Below are 12,418 nucleotides of genomic sequence, written 5' to 3' on the forward strand. Positions count from 1 at the left end.
GAAAATTAAAATTCGAAAATTTTTTCTAAAGCCTCCAGGGGACTTCGTTTTCGCACGAAAAAATTTTATGTGCCCTTATTGCATCCGGACCCACAATTCTGATCCGTTTTCTTGAAGGAGAGATGTCGAGATTCTAAATCGCGAAAAAATATGAATTCGCCGTGATGAATTGCTGAATTTCTTTGTCCAATAATTGCTTCATGCTCTTCGGTTTCAAACGTTTTATATTTTCGTAACTTTCCATTTTTTCTTCAAATTCAAATTGGCTTGTCTTATGTTTTCATTATTCAGATGATTATTGATCAATGTTACTAATTGTGCAAAGTTAACTGAAGTAATGTTTTTATTATTTGAATTATTATAAACCATCTAAAATATGGCACTTTTTCACTGTGAATTTTTCGACTATTTCACCATATATTGTGTGATATATATTAATTGGAATATATTTGCAATATGTTGCAACAATAATATATAAGAAATATTGACATTAAAATACTTTTTATTCAATTTGAACTACAAGAAAATATTTAAAATTGATATATTGCTCTTTATTTGATAATAAGCTGAAGCTTCGATATATAAATCACCAGAAAAAATATTTCAAAGCAAGTGGGTTTATTGCACGGAAAAACTCAAGCACGAGCGATTAGTGTTAAAATTAATTTTTTTTTTCAGATTACTAGCCACAGTTGCCAAGACACTGCCCGCTCGTGAATTCACACGAGCCGCTCGTGCTAATGATAACAACCGCGCGAGCTTGGTAAGTGTCGCGCTTGGCATGGCCCGTTCTTGGGATTGGCAACAATATTTCGTGTTAATTTTCAATAGCACGTAATGTGAAATAGCTCTAATGTTTAGTGACAACCGCACTTATCGCTTGACTCATTCGCCGCAATATAACAACTGTGCTATGAGCAGCATCAGCTGATCGATATGAATGAACCTGCATATGCACATCGTATTTGTCTATAACATCAGAGTATATAATTTTTCATCACATTTAACCTCAAAAATATTTTTAGTTTTTTATGGATTTTATGGATTCTGATTTTACATCAGAATGAATGAAGAACGAAAATTACCTGCGAGATTAAACAATTACTAAACATTTAACAGTAGTAATTGTTACTGCTGAAATATATATTACAGTAATATCGTATTTGAAATGCTTGATACGATTTAAAAAATATGTTTTGGAAAAATAATTTTTTAAAATAAATTATATTTGTTTAAGCAATTAACAAATTGTTAATACATTTTTGTATAACTGTATAATCAGAAAAATAATTGGGCGTGTTCTATCTTACTTCCATTTTTTTAAGTTATTGAAAAAAACTGCTAGAGCAAATAAAAATTGCTTACAGAAATAGAGATATGCTAAAAATTAGAAGAAATGTATCAAAATTATGTAACTATTCAAGAAAAAGTAGTTCAGGAGACAAATTTGAGAAAAATAGAACATCATTGGCTCAAATTTTAGAAATTTTGTAAATAGACAAGGATTAATTATTTAAATAATTATATAGTTTTTAAAACAAGATGTAATAATTTAAGCAGTTACCGACTATTACTACGCAATGAGAAAATGGATTATTCTTACAATTTTTGGAGAAAAAGAATTGTTTGAAATAATTTAGATTTATTTAAACAATTAAACATTGCTTAAAAAGTAATGGAAAATATTCAAATTTTCCAGTGATAATTGTTTGTATGAAAACGACGACAGAAATTGCTAACAATTAAGAGTAATACGTGAAAATGTTTATTTTATATTTTTGGGTCATGTTTGGGGCGATTACGGGCGGAAAGGGCCCCCTCCCCTTACCCCCCCCCCCCGTAAGGGGCTCAGAAAATGAAAGTTGTAATACATTTATTTTGGTAATTCGCCAATTGATAATGAATGCACGTACGAATACAGTCATTCTATAGCGAAAATTGTGTGAAGAAACGAAAAAAATTATATTATACTTATTTACTGGATCGTAGAAACCTGCTTTTGATATGTCAATTTTCAAAATTCTTGAACCACGCCTCTGCTATACCCTTGTTTACTGCACAGGGTACACAACGCGCCAGTTTTGAGTGAGAAAAAATAATCTCCACTTTCAATTACAGAAAACAACAACGACCAGAACATTTTCAGGAAAAGCGAGCTGAACGGTTCGGTATAATTGCCTTTAGATTATGTGATTAAAATATGGCGTTCAACAGCTCAAACGTGTAGATTTAGTTTTCCCCATGCGAATTTGACAGCCGTTTGAAGCACCTTAAGGCGCTTCCTCAGGCTTCAAAATTAGCCAATGTATTACTCTGACAAGCTTTTCTCCTACAATTCTGAATATTATGATTTCACATTTCAACCACAGAATATTAATGCCTAAATACAGGACTGACCAGATAGCTTTTTTCGAAAAATGGCCTGGTTCTTGTTTTATGCCAATTAATTGAAAATTGATGCATTTTTTGTTCCTGGGAAGTAGCAAACCGCCACCATGAGTGTACTCATGGTGAACATAGTACTCGAGGCTCTGCCTCGCTATGAAACTGGGCCTGTCATGCCTCACTCAACTTGTCTATTGTTAGAGATTTCTGTTAGTTTAAACAACTTAAAAATTATCAAATAATAAGAAATTTAATTTTAATATTCTGCATTCGGTTTATGACATAACGGCGAGACGATTAAAAAAAGATGGAAGAAAGTCGGTTAATCCGTTAAATTTCTGGATATACCTTTTTTCTCTCTTCTCCGATTGTACGACAAGAAATACTGAAAAAAGGTGCTGCGCCCAGAATTGGAAACTGTTGAATCGGAAAAATATGGAATTTCCATTTATTTTATTTTCATTTTCTTCTTAATTTCATTCATTTATTCATTTCATTTCATTTTTTTTTATTTTCATATCATTATTTTCATTTCATGGTGACAATTTTAAATTGAAAACTCTCTAATCATAGACAATCATATTTTTCCTATCTTTTCTGTTGAATCTTTATTTGTTTCGAATACAACTGCTTGCGTCCCAATGAATGTGCTCTTGGTCAGAATTGATTCAATTTTTTCTTCAAGATTCATATCTTGTGGTTCAAATTCATTGTTTTTCATTCGAAAAATTAAAATATTATTCACAGAAGGCGGAGGAGCCTACTCTTCTGAGGTGGGGACCTAGCCATAGAATTATAAAATTAAATGGCACAATGTGTACAGTTTATACTATGTTAAAATTAAATAAAAATTACTAATATATTTCCAATCGATTTACAAGATGTATTGGTTACGAAAGAAATCCATACTAATAAATTTTATTTCGAACCCGCCCGCTCCCTCCCCCTCACACACACAGTGTCCCAAATATGACCCAAAAATATAAAACTACATTTTTACGTTCATTATTGTTAATTATTAGCAAATATCCGTCGTCTTTTTCATACAAATAATTACTAGTGGACAATATGAGTATTTCTCATTACTTTTTAAACAATGTTCAATTGATTACAGAAATATAAATTATTTATTCCATAATTTAATACCAAAAAATATAAGAAGTAATCGTATTTTCTGATTGAAATGTAATGGTTTGTCATTGTTCGGAGTAGTATATTTTTCTAAAAACATTAATCGTAATTTGCTCAGTCAGTTTGTTTACAATAACTAAATAGTGTATGACAATACTGTATAGTGTATACAAAGAATAGATGAACCACCTTTTAATTGTTTAAGCAAATATAACTGGTTTAAATAATTACTTTTTAAAAAATACAGAAAACAACGTCAACAAAAAGTTGCTTAGGATAACAATTTAGAAAAAGTGGACATCTCTGCCTCACTTTTTAGACATTTTGAAAATAAACAATAAATAACTGTTAAAGTAATTACATAATCGTTTTAGAACAATTTTCTACTCCAAACAATGTCAAACAATTACATTTAAATCAGAAAATATGATTCTTTTCTACATTTTTTGGGATTAAATAATTTTTTTAAATAATTTGCATTTGCTTCACCATTGGAAATTGTGACTAGTGTGGTATTTATCGAAAGACAGAAGCAAATGCAAGGTAGTTAGAAATATGGCCCGTACAAATGATGGATATAAGTTTCTTCTCTCTTCTCAGATTCCACGTCAAAAATCCTGAAAAATATCATGCGCCATGAATTGGAAATTTCTAAATCGGTATAGTACGGAATTTGCCATGATTTAAAAAACAATTTCCAATCGTTTAAGCAAATGAAAATTATTTAAACAATTATTTAATCCCAAAAAATGTACAAATGAATCGTATTTTCTGATTGAAATGTAATTGTTTTTGTCATTGTTTGGAGTAGAAAATTGTTCTAAAAACATTATGTAATTATTTAAACAATTATTTACTGTTTATTTTCAAAATTTCGAAAAAGTGTAGCAGAGATGTCCAATTTTTGTAAATTTTTATCCTAAGCAAGTTTTTGTTGATGTTGTTTTCTGTTTGTTGTTGACGTTGTTGTTTTCTTGGTGTAAAACATTCATACTTAATTTGACGGAAATTTAAATGAAAAATAATAATTTATTGCATAAACAATAACGTAAAGATTTTAGCAGAATTTACTAGTCCTCGAAATCATTGAATATTATGTTAAACTCAGAAAATACAAGCTATATTTGTTTAAACAGTTATAAGCTGGTTGAACTATTCTTTGTATACACTATACAGTCATGTAGTACCCTATTTAGTCAATACAAACAAACGAATTGAGCAAATTACAATTGTTTAAACGAATAGAAATTTCTGAAATACTAAAAGAAATGTATCAAAATGATGTAATCTCGCATGCATGTTTTTCTTGAAAACTTATGAACCGATTTTCATTTTTGTTGTTGAAATTTTTGTACTTATAATGGCTAAGGTTATACGTGGCCGTTTTTCAAAATTCATAAAATTAATATGAATTCAAGCCCTTGAAAAAAGGGAGTGTGAAAAAATTAACTAATTTTTCAAACCAGCGCCATTTTCTAAAAAAAATAGAATAAAAAAAACTGCCACGTACACCGATAGCGATTGTTGTACAGATTAATAAAAATTTTGGTTTTTTACGTTCAAATGATTTTTTACTGCTATATCGTTGCCACAAGGAGGGATCATTTTTTTATTACGTCATTACATTAATGTATATAACTAATGCAATTTTAAATATTTTTCAATACAAATTCGAGTGAATATCGCTGAATATATGTTAAATAAATTATTATTTGTCTGATCCTTAAATAATTATTTCTACTTACAAAAAATGCATAAAATCACCCTAGGGTGCCAGGCAGGCACCCTAGGGCGCGTCAAACGGCGCGTCGAGATGCTCGTAAATCATGACCCTTTGATTGTTATGAGATGCAGGTCAGTTACAAATACCTAAAGTATGAAAGCATGGATTGATTCAATTTTAATTAACAGAGTACGCTTACTCATATAATTGGAAGAAAGTGAAAACAAGATTCATGAACATCGGTTAATATTTTCAATAATAATAGAAAGTTTAAAGTGCACACGACAGTATAGCCAGATACGTCGTAGCGTTTCGAACTATGCGGAACGAACTATCCTTTCATTGACAAGAGATTCATGGCGATTACGAAACCTAACATTTAAAACGACGACTGGATACAATTTTAATTACTAGAATTTGGTTTCTTCATATAATTGGAAGACAGTGAAAAACATATTCCTGAAAATAAGGTAATAATTGCAGTAAGAATGGGAACGTTAAAGTCGATTCAAAAGTGTAGCTTTGCCGATAACTTGAAACCGAGCTAGATACATACTCCCTTAATATGAATAATAAGTACTTTATATAAACTGCTGATTAAAAAGTGTTATTAATTTTGAACAATAACCTTTACTAAATGAATTAGCAGTTTTCTAGTTAACAATGTTAGAAAGGCTCACTAAAGCAATTACTGACTTCTTTCGATCAAAATTATAATTTTCATCTTGTGCACTCACTTGAATTTTAAATTATTAACTTTGAAATAAGATTAAATGAAAAATGGGGTTAAAAAAATGATTGTAAGTATTCCGTCCACATATAAACGGAAAAAATTATTGAAATGTATGTTTTTGAGAGATGTATAGCATGTTTGAATCGCAGATTTTTACACCTTCATATTCGGTAAATATCACTTTGCGAGTTTACCATTTGCAATCCAGGTTTCGGGCCTATACACTCTAATGTCTGACATTTTTTTCATACATTTCCATGCATATTCGCGGGATTCCACATAAAAGTAAATATTTTTCTTCAGATTCGAAAAAACTTGTGCCTACAGGTGGCACAAGCCCCATCAAGTCACAGTCAATCCCCTAGCTATTGTTGATCTAAAGGAGAATAAAAACGCTGCAAATCATTGAAAAGTAAAATACCTGTGACGGAAAATTGTTTTCAAGCTTGTAATAAACATTATCTGCCATCCCTGGCGGACCGAAGAAACCGAATGGAAACTCTACAAAGTACCCGTAAAGACCCGATTGGGTCCCCATTCGGTTCCTTTTTTAAAAACTCGAAAAAACAGCAAAATCAACTTTTAAATGGCTTAAATTCGGATTCTACGTTATAATTCCCTATAGAAGGTCACGGAATAATCGTAATAGTTTTTTTGCAACGGCAAAAAGTTAAAAAAAATTTAAGACGTATAACGCCTGTTGACTGCTACACTTCTAACACATCGCCTGGAAGTAGCAGTCAACAGGCGTTATATATAGCGTTATATATAGCTGTCTAATATTTCTCTCTCTCGAGTCTCAAAATTGTTTGTAGTATCTTGTTGCATATACCTCATCGAGAGATTGACAGATCTAGCATATGACAAAAAAATGAACATGAAATTTTTTTGTTTGACTACGAAAGCGAACTTTTGCCAGCTGTAAAAATAAGTGATCTGCAGAGAATGAAAGCAGAGTCTAACGAAATGTGTGCAGCCTTAGACTGCTGATGCATGAATGCTTCTGCGAGTTGAAACGCGTGGGGCTGTTATTTCTATTTCAAGCTCGCACTTTATTTGATACCAGAATAAAGCGACAAGAATCGCTGAGTATTCGATCTACCATAAGGAATACTTTATTATGATTTAGATACCTTTCTTGGTTGAAAAATCCGATTGACTTAAAAAAATTTTAATTTTCTGGAACATTCTAGACTAAAGAAGAATGTTTTTCACATGAAGGGATTTTGAGTTAAAGTGTCATCTATGAGGAAGCAATGAATCAAATAATTAGTCAAAAACAGGATGCCATGCGTAACTCCTCATGTCAAATGCCACCTTTACACTTGCATCTTTTGCGCATGTAACGAATGCATTATATATCAGGAAGCACTAAATCATCCTTGTTTTTCTGTCAATAAACTTGAACCTGTTGACATGAATTTGGTTCCAGACTATTGCGCGATCGCGATGTCATCAGGACCCTTTGAGAATGCTCTCGAAGCTTATCATGGACATGAACCATTTTTTTCCAGGAAATTTAGCGCGGACAAGAACCACCACAGGTGGGAGCTTCTCGATGTCGGTAAGGTAGGAATCTTGAGTTAGAATGCAGTCTGCGTTTTTTCAATTTTTGACTTTTGACTTTCATTTTCGAATGTCAAATATTTATTTTTTTAAATTCTTATGATCAATGTAAATGGATTAAAAAATTATCGAGACTGTGCGAGTTGAAACATTTTAATCACCATTAGAAGAGTTGATAACTTCCGAGCGAGATGATATCCATGAAGATCCAAAAAATTCACCCCGTGCTGCTCATTTAATAATTATCTATAGTTAAATTTTGTCCATAAATTAGTATCCAATAGCACAGTGCATTGAAAAGTTTGACTTAGGTCAGAAAAACCTGAATTTTCAGTGTGTGCACTTGAGAAATAATGCCAAATGTTTTGTCTGATAGTAGGAAATTAATTAAGATAAAGTGGCAAATTAAGTTAACTATTATATAGAGGGTTTCATAAGGATTTTAATATTGATTACCATATCCTCTCACCTGCAATGGAAAAAACTTGAAGATATGTATGGACCATGACGACCCAACCCAAAGAGAATACTCTGAGACCATGAAGACAAGTTAGACTGTTCTGAGTAGCTGGGTCAGTATTAACAATTTTTCCACCATTTATCACTGGACTGAAGGCCAACAAACATCTGATCCAAACATCTGTAAATTTATTAATGAATATTTGAAAATACACTTGTTGATTATTTAACATATACCAAGTTATGACGTTTTAATATTCCTCATTTGCATCTTGAGTATGTTTTTTCTCTCTAGTTCATTAGTCTATCGCTGATTAAATTAAAGCTTTTTCCGTAAACTAACTTCTTTGTGGGCACAACGATTTCTAAAGCATTACACAGGGCGACAAGATGAAATTGAGGTGGAGCATCTTTCAGCCTAGTTGACCTTTATGTTTCTGGGGTCGCTGATCACGATCCCGGTGTCTATATGACCCCATCACGTCTAGATCAAGGTCAAATGAAGGTCAAACACCTTAATTCAATTGATGAAATTTTTTTGACCACGGATTCTGAAAGAGCGGAAAATTTTACGTCTGAATACCTCTTGACTTGTTTATCGAATCGACCTCTGAATGTCGTTTGGAGGTCATCCAGAGGTCAAATCCTTCTTTTAATCTTTCGGCTGATTTCTCAGTTAAAAACAGGTCTCGAAACAGAGGACATTTATATTTTTGGGGTCGCTGATCACCATCCCGGTGTCTGCAAGTAGATCTGTGTTAACTTACGTGGGCCCGTTTGTGTGTGTGTGTGTGTCTATTTGCGTATGTGGGTACAATCTGAGTCTTTGTGTGGATCCGTGTACGGCTATGTGTGCCTGTGTGCATGTTTGTGTGCATCTGTGCTGATTCCGCTCATTTCGCAAGGGTTTTTGGCAAAGGGATTTTCTTTTGTGTACATTTGATGTGTCTCTTTTCAAAGACCAACAGTAGTCTGACATCATGCTCACATCCCAAACACTTTGATATCTTCTCTCAAAGTGTTTCAAGTTTTTGTGAAATCTCTCACCCTGCTCCTCACTGAAGTCCTCCAGTTTTTCAGGGAAGTAATTAATGTGGGAATGGAGAAATTTCGAATTCATCATCATTCATCAGTTCCCTTATTTGAAGCCATCGAAAACACCTTCATTGATTTTCATTTAAGAAATATTGGAAAATTTCTCGAACATATACATGAAAGCATCGCTTTCCGATACCCCTATTGCTTTGATAAGCTGTTTAAATAAGCCGAGTTCGATATGTAATGGTGACGTAAGACAGTTTTCAAACTCCCCACTGATGAATTAATAAATAGTCGCCAGTCACTAGCTACATATTGAAACCTTCTATACTAATTTATCGTTTCTTCAACATCATTGCAATAAACCAAACCCTTTGCTTTAGATAAAAATTTCCGGAATGAGCGATCTCGATCACGATAAAAACTCACTCGAGTACCTCGAGCTAAAAAATTCTTCTCTTTTAATCTAGAAGCTACCATCTTCTGATTTGTGCGATTCATTTAGCTCGCCATTTTGTTGCTCTTCGAATTCTTCAAATGAAATTCTTCTATCTGCATCATTAGTTTCTGTTTCAAAAGAGACTTCGTCAGTAAATATCTGATGTTCACTTTTGACCTGTTCAATGCAGATTAACACAGGATGAGTCGTAGATTGAACAGATGCATATAATATTGTAGAATTATTCTTTCTATTGCACCCAAATGTATTTGTCAAGCAGAAATAGCAATCAGTGTCATGATCTTTTGGCTCCCGCCCGATCGTAGGAGAAACAAATATCTGTTTCTTCTTTTCCGTGATTCGCAGGGAGCAAGTGACGCATAATATTTTTGGAGTCCAAAAATTGTCCATCCCACTGGTTGTTGATAAACTCTTAGCATTAGACTCTAAAAGGGCCAAGTTTTTCACCAAGTTATAGCTGCCGTCGCATGATGACGACGATTGTGGGCCCGCTTGCTCACCCTGACCAATTGCCGATAATGGGTTTCCGAGTCCCTGTATCGTACGGCTACTTTTTCTTGTGCCTGCCATGATGGCTTGAACGCCTTCCCCCAGGGACTTCGCTGGTGACACGTTGCCCACCGTCACCACGTGGAAGTGCCCTGGGAGCAGGCACAAATAATGTCGGTTCACGATGACCCTTCTTATACCATATTACGTAAGTAATAAATCTTGGCCTCTGTTTGACCTGGAGAATGATCCTGTTGGTCAAAGGTTTTCAAAGGTAGGTAAGGTTATCCCTTATGGTGAAAATGCTTAACAATTGAATGTGATTTCGTAAAATCATAGGCCCATGGTCTGAAATTTAAAGTCGGTTGAACGTAAACACTCAAGCTTGAAATTAGTTCTAGACGGATTCTATACATTTTTTGCCCTCCTCGGCTCCTGTGGGTAACAAATGTCCTCCATTTGGATTCCTTGTGCACAATCTTTTCCTTTCATCGACATCAGATGTTAGGGTACACCATTCTCTTTATTTTTTTAATGTCGGAGAGATTGGTGTATATAACATCCCGTTTCAATGAATTTAAAATGTTGAAGAAAATGTTTAAACAAATAAAAATCGAGAAAAGTCGTGTTTTTGACATTTTTTGGAAAAAATCATGCCATTTCTTTTCTAATTAACTAATTTTGAAATTTCAAACGCCATTTTGAAGAGAACAAATTGTACTTCAAGTTGGTGCAGCTTATAATTAGGTTCCTTTCAAAAAGTATATTTATTTGAATATGCGAAGTCAGAAAATTTTAAAAAATGAGGAATATCATAAGCGCAGGCAGAATGCTTATCGTTATAAATAATTTGAATATATAATAGGTCAATCTCTTTGTTTTCTGATGCACAATAAGATGGTTTCATTTAAATAAAGATAGAAATTTTAGAAAAAGTCGAGCTGAATTATGGTTAGGGTCTGCACCAAAAATTAGAGATATTTGCTCAGGAGAATTAATTGAATTTCGCGTAGGGCACATTTTTCCCCCGCAGGATCCGTGTAGGTTTAAACAATAACTCATTCAATTTCTGATTTTAGACTCTGAACCTACCATTTCATGAAATCACATCCACCACGATCGTGATCAGCAACCCCAAAAACATAAAGGTCCACTGGTTCGAGACCCGTTCATACCTAACTCATCAGCTGAGAGATCAAAAGAAGGATTTGACCTCTATATGACCTCCAAATGACCTTTAGAGGTCGGTTTTACCAAAAGGTTAAGAGGTATTCGGACGTAAAATTTTCCGCTCTTATAGAATCCGGGGTCAAAACATTTGCATCAATCGAATTAAGATGTTTGACCTTCATTTGACCTTGACCTAGACGTAATGGGGTGATATGGACACCGGGATCGTGATCAGAGACCCCAAAAACATAAAAGTCTACTGTTTGGAGACCCGTTTCTAGCTAAAAAAATCACCTAAAAGATTGAAAGAAGGATTTGACCTCTAGATGACCTCCAAACGACCTACAGAGGTCGGTTGGACAAACAGGTCCAGATGTATTCGGACGTAAAATTTTCCGCTCTTTCAGAATTCGGGGTCAAAGTAATTTTGGTCAGTGTATCACTTATTCTCTTGATATTCCTTAATATAGTGTAAAAACAACATTTAATTAAAAAAAAGAGTATTAAGGCGTACTCTGTAAGTCAGGTATATTTGGTTATAGGGGGGGGGGTATATTATAATAGTATTAGAGTTCATTAATGAACACGGATTTCATTACTTTACGATTCAGAAGGCATTCAGACAGCAGATGTTTTTTCAACGGAATTGACTGCTCTTAGGGCTGAAGTAATTTTTCTTTCTGTTTTTGGTAATTAACTTAGCACGGATACAACTAAAGATCTTATTAATGTAATATTTTTATGCACTAATGTTAAAATGTAATACAGATTTTCGTCAATTCTCAACCGAAAGATTTCACGTTTATAACAAAAGAAACTCTTAATAACTGCTGACTAAATCAATCTAATTTTTCTGGCGACAAAATCCTCCACTCAGAACCTAAAACCATTGCGTTATAAATGTACGACCAATATTAGGTTGGAGTATCACTTTGAATTATATTTTTAAAATAGTGCATGCAAATTATTGAACGAAAGAAGGATACAGTAACAAAGAAAAAACTAAAGTTAAATTTTCTTGCATGTAAAATTTCCCGCTGTTAAAGTTTACATTCTATTCGGCGAAAAAAGCAACTGACAGGTGGAAATACCCATTTCTCTTCAATTTAATTTAATGAAATTTCGCGGCGAAAAAAGCTTTGGCAATTTTGTGAGTACATCAATTTTTAAATGTATTATCAAATATTATCCAAGTAAAGTAGAAAACCTGCAATTGATCCATTGATAAACTAAAAACTTAAAAAAATTTAATTACTAAATTGGA

At 33.3% G+C, this 12,418-nt stretch overlaps 1 protein-coding gene across 5 annotated transcripts in view; it reads right to left on the reverse strand.

The window, feature by feature from the left end:
* The window catches only part of LOC117179461 (nose resistant to fluoxetine protein 6-like), an 824,251-nt gene that overhangs the window by 562,521 nt on the left and 249,312 nt on the right, over positions 1–12,418 (reverse strand). For all 5 annotated transcript variants that reach the window (XM_033371296.1, XM_033371298.1, XM_033371297.1 and 2 more), the window contains one exon: positions 8,008–8,178. In XM_033371296.1, coding sequence (XP_033227187.1) covers positions 8,008–8,178 — 171 coding nt within the window. The remainder of the gene's footprint in view (positions 1–8,007; positions 8,179–12,418) is intronic.

The sequence above is a fragment of the Belonocnema kinseyi genome, chromosome 9 (assembly GCF_010883055.1).
Source record: "Belonocnema kinseyi isolate 2016_QV_RU_SX_M_011 chromosome 9, B_treatae_v1, whole genome shotgun sequence".
Classification (NCBI taxonomy): domain Eukaryota; kingdom Metazoa; phylum Arthropoda; class Insecta; order Hymenoptera; family Cynipidae; genus Belonocnema; species Belonocnema kinseyi.